This window comes from Symphalangus syndactylus, chromosome 3, assembly GCF_028878055.3.
Source record: "Symphalangus syndactylus isolate Jambi chromosome 3, NHGRI_mSymSyn1-v2.1_pri, whole genome shotgun sequence".
Lineage (NCBI taxonomy): Eukaryota > Metazoa > Chordata > Mammalia > Primates > Hylobatidae > Symphalangus > Symphalangus syndactylus.
Window position 1 is genome coordinate 48,685,716 of NC_072425.2, and position 12,706 is coordinate 48,698,421.

General features: G+C 38.0%; 1 protein-coding gene across 16 annotated transcripts in view; it reads right to left on the reverse strand.

The window, feature by feature from the left end:
* ERCC6L2 (ERCC excision repair 6 like 2) overlaps positions 1-12,706 on the reverse strand; it is a 183,474-nt gene that overhangs the window by 74,763 nt on the left and 96,005 nt on the right. For all 16 annotated transcript variants that reach the window (XR_010120208.1, XR_008656593.2, XM_055271819.2 and 13 more), the window contains one exon: positions 6,262-6,361. Coding sequence is in view for 14 of the 16 variants with exons in the window: in XM_055271819.2 (XP_055127794.1) it covers positions 6,262-6,361 (100 nt within the window). In the remaining 2 variants the exon portion in view is untranslated. The remainder of the gene's footprint in view (positions 1-6,261; positions 6,362-12,706) is intronic.

Sequence of the window (12,706 nt, forward strand, 5' to 3'; positions counted from 1 at the left end):
AGTATCATGTCTGTGGTATTCCTGCCAATACTGCTTGGCCTGAGTCTGGACACGAGGAAACATCAAATGGACCTAGACGGAAGGACATCCTACGCAAAGGCCTTATTCTTTAAAGCTGTCAAGGTCTTGAAAGACAAAGCCTGGATAATATTCCAGGCCTAAGAAAACTGACGAGACACAAGTAAATGGAATCATGATCCTTGATGAAACCCTGGACGAGAAAGGAAAAAGAGAGAGGTGGGGAAACTGAATGGGTCCTATGGATTACAGCATCATGTTTTATCAATGTTAATTTCTTGATGTGAATAACTGCATTTTGGAGAGGAGTGTGTGGGGGGGTGGGGAAAGCGAGTTGTAGAACCGTATATACAACTGAGTATTTAGAATGCATAAAACTGTTTTTTATGTATATTTAAGTAGGGGTGTACTTTTGGGGAAATACATACTGGAAAATTTAGAGTGTTGGTAGGAGAGTGTTGCTTCTTTGGGGAAATACATACTGATGAGAAGTCTAACTCTCAAATGGCTCAGAAAAAGAATAAAGATAATGGCTGAGACAAAGAGAAAGCAAGTGTGTAAAATGTCAGCAAATAAGGAATGTGAGTGAAGCTAATTGGGGGTTCTTTCTGCTGTTCTTGCAATTCTTCTGCAAACACAAATAAAATTTACACACACACACACACACACACACACACACACAGAGAGAGAGAGAGAGAGACGAGATGACTTTCTGAATGCCAAACTTTCGATTGCTTAAATGCTCCAAACCTGAAGGAGCACAGCTGCTGTAAAAGTGACATTTATATTTTTAAAATGTATAAAATATCTGAATGCATCATCACAACAGATGCAATAAAAGATATCAAAATAAAAGTCCCTCATGAACAATACAGGTCACTCCTTATTAGTCTAACCAGTGCTGTAATGTTTAGGTGCATCCTTCTAGGTATCTTTCAATGAAGTTAAAGCTATTTATACATACAGATGCTCCTTAATTTATGATGGGGCTTTTTCTAGATAAACCCATTGTAAGCTGAAAACACCATTAGGTCTAAAGTGAGTTTTGGACTTACGATAGGCTTATCTGGATGTGGCCCCATCATAAGTAGAGGAACATACTTCATACATAAATAGGTATCATTTTAGCACCATCATAAAACTGAAAAACATTAAGTTGAACCATGTCATAAATCAGGGACAGCCTGTCACACAGAAATAGCTTTATTTCTAAACACACTGAAACACTGTAGATATTGTTCTGTATATTGCTTTTTCGACTCACTTAAAAATGTCTTCAGACATCCTGCCACATCAGTACATTTGATCTAATTTTTTAAATTTTGCTGTCACAAAGTAATACAGGTATCAGAATTTATTCTGTTACTGTCAGACATTTAGGTTGTTTCGTTTGTTTTTTAAACAAATGCAAGCAATGCTAAGTAACAGCCCTTGTCATCCTACACTGCACATATATGAGAGGATTTCTGTCAGTTAGCTATGGAGACTCTACAATACCTATACCAGCTGTACTCTCAACAATAGTATATGAGCATCTCTCAAATGCCCCAACCAACAATGAACAGCACCAGTCTCCCCAACCCCCCCCAAAACACCTCAATATGCATTTTTTAAAAAAGCTTTTGCAGAATATACAATGCAAATGGTCTTATTTTATTTTCTATCTCTAGATTATGAGTGTGGTTAAAAAAATCTTTTCACATGTGTTAACCACTTGCATTTTTAATTCAGTGAAATGCCTATTATTCTTTTTATTGGTTTGTAGGTGATACGGTTTGGCTGTGTTCCCACCCAAATCTCATCTTGAATTGCAGCTCCCATAATTCCCATGTGTTGTGGGAGGGACCCAGTGGGAGATAACTGAATCATGTGGGCGGTTCCCCCCTACTGTTCTCGTGGTAGTGAATAAGTCTCACGAGATCTGATGGTTTTATAAGGGGAAATCCCTTTCGTTTGATTCTCATTCTCTTTGCCTGCCTCCATGTAAGATGTGCCTTTTGCCTTCTGCCATGATTATGAGGCCTCCCCAGCCATGCAGAACTGTGAGTCCATTAAACCTCTCCTTCTTTATAACCCAGTCTCTGGTATGTCTTTACCAGCAGCATGAAAACAGACTAACACAGTGGGAGTTCTTTATATTTTGTAGATGCTGCTTTTATTACATATATGGCAAACATATGTTTCTAGTCTGTCTTTGAATTTGGTTTGCAGTTCCTTTGTCATACAGAAGTTTCATACAAAAATACAGTCAAATTTACAATACTCTGTATTTGCCTTACAGGCTGCACTAGTTTCCCAATTCTGCTGTAACAAAGTACTACAAATTGGGTGTCTTAAAACAATAGAAATTTATTTTCTCATAGTTGTGCAGGCTAAATCTGAAATCAAAGTGTCCATAGGGCCATGCTCTGTCTGAAGATTTTAGGGAATGATCCTTCCTTGCCTCTTTCTAGCTTCTGGTAGTTGCTGGTAATCTGTAGCATTCTTTGGCTTGTGGTGGCATCACTCCAATCTCTGCCTCCATTGTCACATGGTGTTCTTCCTCTGTGGCTGTCTGTATCCAAATTTCCCCCTTCTTATAGGGTATCAGTCAGTGGATTAGGGCCCACTCTCATCCAGTGTGATCTCATCTTAACCTCATCTGCAAACACGCTACTTGCAAATAAGATCACATTCACAGGTACCAGGGGTTAGGACTTCAACCTATCTTTTGAGGGGAAAGGGCGCAATTGACTCAAAACAGATGCTTGGTTAAAGATTTTCATATTTATGTTCATGAGAGATATTCATCTGTCATGTTCTCTTCTTGCAATGTCTTTGTCAAGTTTGGTATCAGGATTCTTCTGTTTTTGTGAAGTAAGTTGGAAGTGTTCCCTCTTCTGTTTTCAAAAACAATATTAAGTGTTTGATAGAATTTACCACTGAAGGCCGGGCACGGTGGCTCACGCCTGTAATCCCAGCACTTTGGGAGGCCGAGGCGGGCGGATCATGAGGTCAGGAGATCGAGACCATGGTGAAATCCCGTCTCTACTAAAAATACAAAAAATTAGCTGGGCGCAGTGGCGGGTGCCTGTAGTCCCAGCTACTCGGGAGGCTGAGGCGGGAGAATGGCGTGAACTCGGGAGGTGGAGCTTGCAGTGAGCCGAGATTGCGCCACTGCACTCCAGCCTGGGCGACAGAGCAAGACTCCCTCTCAGAAAAAAAAAAAAAAAAAAAAAAAAAAGAATTTACCACTGAAGTCATCTGGGCTAGAATCTATCTTTGTGGGAGAGTTCTGAATTAACAACTCAGTTTCAACCAGCCTGGGCAACATAGTGAAACTCTATCTCCACAAAAATAAAAATAAAAAATTGGCTCGGTGTGGTGGCACGCACCTGTAGTCCCAGCTACTCGGGATGCTGCGGTGGGAGGATCATTTGAGCCTCCCACAGTTCTGGGAGCCAGAAATCTGAAATCAGTATCACTAAACTGAAATCAAGGTGTTGGCAGGACCACACTCCTTCTGGAGGCTCTAGGAAAGAATCTAATTCTTGCCTCTTCCAGCTTGCGGTGGCTGCCACCATTCCTTAGCTTCTGGCACACCACTCCAATCAATGCCTCTGTGGTTACACTGTCTTCTCCTCTTCTGTCTGTGTCAAATTGTCCTCTAGCTCTTTCTTATAAGGACACTTGTGGATAATCCAAGATAATCCCGAATCTCAAGACCCATAATCTAATCACATCTGCAAAGATCCTTTTTCCATATAAAGTACCATTTACAATTTCCAGGGATTAGAAATTGATATTTTTCAGGGCCAGTATTCAGCCCACTATAGTGTCTTTTTCAAAGTGTTTATTTTCCTAAACTGTTGGGTAATTATTTTTGGCTAGGTTATTCATCTGCCTTTAATTACTTCACATGCTTATCTCTGTCTACTGCAGTGCTTATGTGAAATAAAGTGGAGGGTGCAGGTAATTAGTCTTCTGGGCAACAGGAGGGACTTTCTTCCGAATATTAGAAAAATTTGGAGCTCTGTCTTGCTTCTTTGCTTCCAGTACTTCTACTTATTGTTCTCACTTGAGAGTAGACATCTCTGCTGGCTGTAATTTGGTCCAAATGGGATAAGATTATTAGGGCTAAACCGTGTTGTTACAACATCAGTGATACCCCAAAGAGGGCTCCACAGTTAACCCAAGGCTCCCTTCTTTTTTAGTATCTGCTGACTGTAAGCTTGGAATATCCAGAGGCTGTACCTACCCTTTCAGTAGTCTTCTTCTGAGTTTAACTTGGCTTCTTCCTTCAATCTGATCCCAACTTCCTCTTGTCTTTTAGGACTCCTTACAATTTTGGGGCCACCAAGATAACTCTTCTTGCTTTCTAGCATTTTTACAGGTTTTTTTTTTTTAAGAACATAATTTTTGGACTTTTTTTTCCCCAAAAGATTGAAGGCCAACCTGGGAGGCTAGAAGGTGTGCTCCACTGGTTTAAATTCCAAACTATCTTTAAACCATATTTAGTGCCTTTTCCTTCCATGATTGCCATCTTATCTTTATTTGTGTCAATATAAAGTTCTTAAATTACCTCATCTTCTGAAGCATGTTTTATCATATACTACTGTACAATGTGTATTTTATAACAAGACATTTCATTAAATAAGTCGGATGAATAGGTAAAAAGGAAATGTATATAGTAATGGACTGAAAAAAATTACTACATAATTAAGGAAAGACTCTTACTTGAGAGTAGTCTAAGACAGTACTCAAAAGAACAGCTCCTAAGATGAGTAACTTCCCACTTTTTCCCCAAGGTTGGTTAAATAGGTTAGAAAAAATAATTTTCAAGTAGTTGTGCTACATCAAAAGAAAAAAAAAGATGAACTGTTTATTACAGAGCTAAAAGCTTTAAAAAAAACTGCTGTGTACAATTCTATTTTTAGAATGAAGAAAATAGCATAAATTTAAGATTGGATCATTCTTAGGTTAACTACCAACACATGTGGCAGATGTTTGCTCTTAAATAGATGCCAACTGAACATATAGGAAGCAATTCAAATGTATATTTATGATTACACATGAACCTTATTCCAGATTGTCTCAAGTATCCAGTTGTAAACTAAATAAATATTGTTTGTTTAGAGGCATAAATGAAGTAGTAATTGATATGCCAAGCATATTAAAGAGTTAATGCAATTTTAGACAAATACTAAAAGTACCAGGAAAGTAGTTAGTACACTTAAGTTCTATTCCTATAATTTCATTTACTGGGGCATCTCTGGGGTCCCAGTTTCAGGATGTACAGTATGTACCTCTAAGGTAGTGCTCCCTAATCTTCATGCGATGGCACATGTAGAAAATGGTAACATATGAGTATCTACCTGGTGTAAAAAGGTTACTCAAGGCTGGAAGCTGGCTGATATGGTTTCGCTGTGTCCCTACCCAAATTTTATCTTGAATTACAGTTCCCATAATCCCCACGTGCTGTGCCAGGGATCCAGTGGGTAACTGAATCATGGGGGCAGTTATACTCATGCTGCTGTTCTCAGGATATCGAGTTCTCAAGAGATCGATGGTTTTATAAGTGGCTTTTCCCTCTTTGCTCAGCACTTCTCCTTCCTGCCATCCTGTGAAGAAGGGCATGTTTGCTTCCCCTTCCACCATGATGGTAAGTTTCCTGAGGCCTCCCCTGTCATGTGAAACTGTGAGTCAATTAAACCTCTTTCCTTTATAAATTACCCAGTTTTTGGCAGTTCTTTATGGCAGCATGAGAATGAACTAACACACTGGCTTAGGTACTCTTGCTGTCCAGAAAGCTGTGGGACCAACATCTCAGTGCACCTGTAGCCCATTTGTGGTAAACCACTACACCTTGGCCTGTAGTTTGGGGAGCTGTGACCTTGCTCCTCAAAATGTGGGCTGCTGATTAGTTTTACTAGGACTCCTGGGAGCTAGTTAAAAATTCCACATCATGGGCTCTAACTCAGACCTACTAAATCAGAATCAGTATTTTGACAAGATCCCTAGGTAATTTGCATGTACACTAAAGTTTAAGAGGTACTGCTCTAGAAAACTTTCAGCTCAAAAATTCAATGAACCAAAGAATTAATCTGTTTCATAAAAGTGTATTCAAGGGTAATTTTTATAATCTTATTAAATTCCACACGACACAATGAAGATTTAAAACTTATATTTTACACAAATTTGTTCCTAATTTTTGAAAACAGATAAATGTTGACCTCTGAAACAGAAAAAGGGAAACATATTTACCTGCTTGTATATCTGTCGTAAATACATGATTTCCTCCACAGTTCCCAAGGATATCAGCCTAAGCACTTTGACATCTCTACATTGTCCAATCCTATATGCTCTGTAAAAAGATTAAAAATATAAACAAAAATCAAGTGAAACAACTTTGGGTTGAAGAGGTAGCTTGGGGATATAAAAATGGAAAATTATTAAATTTTTAATTAATTTTAAAATAAACATTTTATGTTTAAATATGCTCTAGTAATAATTCAAAAACTCAAATTCATATAAAAAGCTTATTAAGGAGAAAAATATTACAGAAAACCTACAAGTATCAACTTCATTTTTGTTATAAACATCACTTTCCACTGTCTAAAAACATTTCCTAAATTCAGGTTTTTCTTTTATAGCAGCTTTAAGCTTACAGATTGTTCCCCAAAGATTTCATTTATATAAAAATCCCCAAAATGCCAACTAATCGATAGTGCCAGAAAGCAGACTAGTGGTTGCTTGGAGATAAGGGGATGGGGAAGAATGGGAGGGGTGGGTCACAAAGGGGCAGAAGGAAAATTCTGGGATGTTGGGTATGTTTATTATGTTAATTGTGGTGATGGTTTTACAGGTACATAAGTCAAAACATCAGTTGTATACTTGAAATATGTACAGTTTATTGCATGTCAATTATACTTTATTAAAACTATTAAAAAGTAAAAAAAACCACAACTTAGCAAAAAGTAGTTAATCAACTGTAAAATCTATGGAAGTGCTGGTCTACAGTCCTCATCCGTAGAGATTTCAACTCAGTGGATCTGACCGAATCACTCAGTTTACTGGCATCCAAGGTGTTTCCATACAGACCATAGAGCTAATTAAAATTCTAAACTGATTCATCACAGTGGTTTAACTGTGGGTCTATTCCCCACAGCTTCTCTCATATGGAGGCTTTATAGGATGCTCTATATGAGCACCCAATGCCTGTTACAGTTGCTGAGGGGAACTGGGGCAAGGCCATACCGCCTATATGCTTGAAAATGTTACAATTTGAGGGAAATTTATCTTTGAACTTGTAAGGTCACCCATATGTTATATTTGATGTTCTCTCTGCCTCCTTTACCTGTCCCTCCTCACAAAGGACTTTTACTCGAGGACATCTTGGATCCTGCAAATCTCACATCTCCAGCAGGAAATGGAGGCTCCTGTGACACAGCACCACCAGGGGTAAGGTACTGCATTCTCACTTCCATTCTCAGGGAATGGAAGCAGAGGGAGCAGAGGAGAGGGGCTCAGCATCCCTTTCTCTCCTACGATGTGTTTGGGTTCTAAAGAAAATCAGAAATGGATCTAAGAAAATGTCCTTTGGATGTACGCTTAAGCCAGTTGTTTGGTGAATGGGAGAGATTCCATTAGGATGCATATCCTTTAATCTTTACAGACAAAAATTTTAGACACGTTACTGTGCGCCTATGCTTCATCATTTCTTGATCCATAAAGCAAGGATTTGTAAGTGATGAGTTTTCACATGTGGAGACAAGTGTTGAGGAACTGTTATACAAAAGGTAGGTCATTAGCTTTATTTCTGTTCTTAGTTCCTGCTGTCAGAGTCAGTGGAAGGAGAGGGAGAGGAAAAGGAATGCCATTTATTCAGTTTTATTGTGAACTAACTTTCAGTGAATACCAAAGCACAGTACACTGTGCTTTGAAGAATACTGGGATAAATAATATGTCTCGATAACCTAATGAAAAAGTACAAAATACAACAAGTGTCATTAAGATCAAAAAAAGGGGGGGAAATTTTTCTGTGGTTTTCATTTTGACCAATTTCCTTGACAGCTGTCTGTGGAGAGAGGCTGATTAAAAGTGTAAGCTTTGCAGTAAGACCACATGGATTCAGATCCTGACCCTGCCACTTATTGGCTGTGACCCTGAGCAAGTTACTTAAATGCACTGTGCCTCAGCTTTCTCATATGTAAAATGGGTATAATAGTGCCTGTCACATATGGATATTCTGAGTATTAAATGAGATAATCCATGGAAAGCACCAAGAATGACAGTTCCTACCTTACCATAAACACTCAATAAGTGTAGCCATTATTCCTTTGTTCTTATTCTTCCAAATGTACTTGAATAAAATTGTACACAAAATATCAAGTATTATAAAACATTGTTATTGGTTAGATGGCCTTTCTGCTTAAGTGTTTCTATGTATTTGACTTTTTCCCTCAGATTAGACTTTTCAAAAGTGTCTCTATTTTACTCTTTTCAATGAATTAGTTAAAATTTATATTACGTTATTTTTATCTTAATAATGTAATAATGTATATAATTCTATTTTCTTGACTTTGTTCCTTTTCTAGTTTTCTAAATTATTCTTTTACTTTTGGCCTTTCTTTTTTAATAAATGAATTTAAAAATTGAAATTAGCATCTGAATTTAAATATCGATCCACAGTAATTTCATTGTTTTTTTTTTGTTTTGTTTTTGTTTTGAGATGGAGTCTCACTCTGTCGCCCAGGCTGGAGTGCAGTGGCTCGATCTAGGCTCACTGCAAGCTCTGCCTCCCGGTTCACACCATTCTCCTGCCTCAGCCTCCCAAGTAGCTGGGACTACAGGTGCCCAACACCACGCCTGGCTAATTTTTTGTATTTTTAGTAGAGACAGGGTTTCACCTTGTTAGCCAGGATGGTCTTGATCTCCTGATCTCATGATCCGCCCACCTCAGCTTCCCAAAGTGCTGGGATTACAGGCGTGAGCCACTGCAACCGGCCTCATTGTTATTTCTAAATAGCAAGTTTTTCTCTCTTGATTTCCTCTTATCGTGGCAAAATATACAAAACAAAAAATTTAATCATTTTAAGCATTTTTAAGTGTACAGTTAAGTGGCATTAGGTATATCCACACTGTTATGCAACTATAACACCTATATAGCTACAGACACTTTCCAAACTGAAACTCTGTACTCATTAAACAATAACTCCCCATTCCCTAGTCCCCCAGCTACTAGTAACTACCATTCTCTTTTCTGTCTTCGTGAATTTGATGACTCTAGGTACAACATGAAATCATACAATCTTTGTCCTTTTCTGGCAAAAACAGGTATCCATTCTTTGTAGCTGATATTAGAGGAAAAACAATTCAATCATGACACCGAGTATGATGTTAGCTCTGGGTTTTTCATAAATGACCTTACATGTTGAAGTAGTTTTCTTTTTTATTGAGACGGAGTCACTGTCGCCCAGGCTGGAGCGCAGTGTTGCAATCTCTGCAGCAAACTGCAACCTCCGTGTCCTGGGCTTAAGTGATTCTCAGGCCTTGGCCAACCAAGCAAGCAGCTGGGACTACAGGCATGCACCACCATGCTGGCTAATTTTTGTATTTTTTTGTAGAGACGGGGTTTCATCATTTGGTCAGGCGGGCCTTGAACTCCTGACCTCAAGAGGCGCAAGCCAACACGCCTGGCTTGTTTCCTTTTATTTTTAATGTGTTTTTGTCATCTTTAAAAAGATGTTGAATTTTGTCAAATGCTTCTTCTGCATCAATGAAATGATTATGTATCTTTTTTCCTTTATTCGTTAATGTGGCATATTACACTGATTTTTGTGGGATGTTGAACTGTTTTTGAATTCCAGGAATAAATCCTACTTTGTGTATCATCCTTTCAATATGCTGCTGAATTCAGTTTGCTGGCATTTTACTGAGTATTTTTGCATTAACATTCATAAGGATTATTGGTCTGTAGTTTTCTTTCTTGTAGAGTCTTTGATTTTGGTATTGGGGTAATGCTGGCTTTATAGAATTAACTGGAATGTGTTTCTTCCTCTTCAGTTTTCTGGAAGCATTTGAGAAGGATTGGTGCAAATTCTTTTTTTTTTTTTTTTTTTTTAAGACGGAGTCTCACTCTGTTGCCAGGCTGGAGTGCAATGGTTTGATCTCGGCTCACTGCAACCTCCAACTCCCTGGTTCAAGCTATTCTCCTGCCTCAGTCTCCTGAGTAGCTGGGATTACAAGCACACGCCACCACGCCCAGCTAATTTTTGTATTTTTAGTAGAGATAGGGTTTCACCGTGTTGGCCAGGATGGTCTCGAACTCCTGAACTCGTGATCCACGCACCTCGGCCTCCTACAATGCTGGGATTACAGGTGTGAGCCACCGTGCCGGGCTGGATTGGTGCAAATTCTTTAAATGCTTGGTAGAATTAATCAGCAAAGCCTTAAGGTCCTGGGCTTTACTTTATTGGGAGGTTTTTGATTACTGATTCAATCTCCTTACACAGTTATAGTTATATTCAGGTTTTCTATGTCTTCATGACATTCTTCCTAGGTTGTGTATTTCTAGCAATTCATCCATTTCACGTAGACTATTCAATTTGTTGGTATACAAATGTTCACAGTACTCTCTTGAACTCCTTTTTATTTCTGTAAAATCAGTAGCAATGTCCCCTTTCATTTTTGATGTTAATTATTTGAGTCTTCTTTCTTTTCTCTTAGTCAATCTAGCTAAAGATTTATCCACCATTTTCTTGATCTCTTCAAACAACCAACTCTTGGTTTCATTGATTGCCTCTGTTGTTTTTCTATTCTTTGTTTTACTTATCTCTGTTCTAATATTTGTTATTTCCTTCCTCTGGCTAGCTCTGGGGGTTTTTCCTTTTCCTAGCTCCTTAAGGTGGAAAGTTAATTGTTGATTTAGACCTTTATTCTTTTTTAATGTAAGCATTTACAGCTATACATTTCCCTCTTAGCATTACTTTTGCTGCATCCTGTAAGTTGTGGTGTGTGTTTTCATTTGTTTCAAGCTATTTTCTAACTTCCCTTGTGAATTCTTCTTCAACCCTTCCGTTAAGCGTGTGTTGTTTAACTTCCACATACTTGTGAATTTTTCAATTTTTCTTCCGCTGTTGATTTCTAGTTTCATTGTATTGTGACTGGAAAAAAATGAATGATTTCAATCTTTTAAAATGTATTAAAAACTTGTTTTGTGGCCTAACACATGATTTATCCTGGAGAGTGTTCATTGTGTACTTAAGAAAAATATGTATTCTGCTGTTGTTGGAAGGAAAATTCTATGTATCTGTTAGGTCCAATTTGTCTATATTGCTGTTCAAATCCTCTCCTCACTTATTATCTTCTGTCTGAATGTTTTACCTATTATGAAAGTCGGGTATTGAAGTCTCCCATTATTACTGCAGAGCTATTTCTCCCTTCAATTCTGTCAATGTTTGCTTTGTACACTTTGGGGCTCTATTGTTTGTTTAATTTATGTATATAATTGTTAAATCTCCTTGGTGAATCCACTTTTTACCATCAGATACTGTCTTTCTTCTCTTCTAACAGTTGTTGACTTGAAGTGTATTTTGTCTAATATTAATACAACCACTCCTGTTCTCTTTTGGTTGCTATTTGCATGAAATATCTTTTTCCATGCTTTTATTTTCAACCTGTGTATATTCTTGGACCTAAAGTCAGTCTCTTATGCATAGCATATAGTTGGACACTGTTTTTTAAATCTGTTCTGCCAATCTACATCTTTTAATTATGGGATTTGATCCATTTACATTTGAAATAATTAAGAATAGGGAAGAACTCATTTTTGCCACTGTATTTATTTTCCATATGTCTTATAACTATTTTGCCCCTAAATTCCTCCATTACTGTCTTCCTTTGTGTTTAATTGGTGTTTTTTAGTGACATATTTTTATTCCTTTCTCATTTCCTTTTACATATACTTTAGATATTTTTTGTTGTGGTTACCATAGGGATTACATATAACATCCTAAAGTTATAACAACCTTAAATCAATTGATTTTACATTGATATCAATGTACTTGTCAACATAGATTTACAATTATTTTATGCATGTGTCTTTTAAATCCTGTAGAAAATAAAAAAGCAGAGTTATAAGCCAAAATTATGATATTGGTATTTATATTTGTCCATGTACTTACCTTAACTGGAGATCTTTATATTTTTGTATGACTTTGAGTTACTGTCTAGTGTCCTTTCATTTCATCTTGAAGGTCTCCCTTTAGGATTTGTTTTTTTTTTCTTTTTTTTGAGATGGAGTCTCACTCTGTCGCCCAGGCTGGAGTGCAGTACCGCAATCTCGGCTCACTGCAAGCTCCGCCTCCCAGGTTCAAGCAATTCTCTCCGTCAGCCTCCCGAGTAGCTGGGATTATAGGCGCCTGCCACCATGCCTGGCTAATTTTTGTATTTTTAGTAGAGACGGGGTTTCACCATCTTGACCAGGCTGGTCTTGAACTCCTGAACTCATGATCCACCCACCTTGGCCTCCCAAAGTGCTGGGATTACAGGCGTGAGCCACCACACCAGGGACAGGATTTCTTACAGGGCTGGTCTACTGGTAATGAACTCCCTCAAGCTTTTGCCTGTCTGCAAATATCTTAACCCTCATTTTTGAAGGGCAGTTTTGCCCAACATAAAATTCTCGGTAAACACTTTTTCTTTGTTT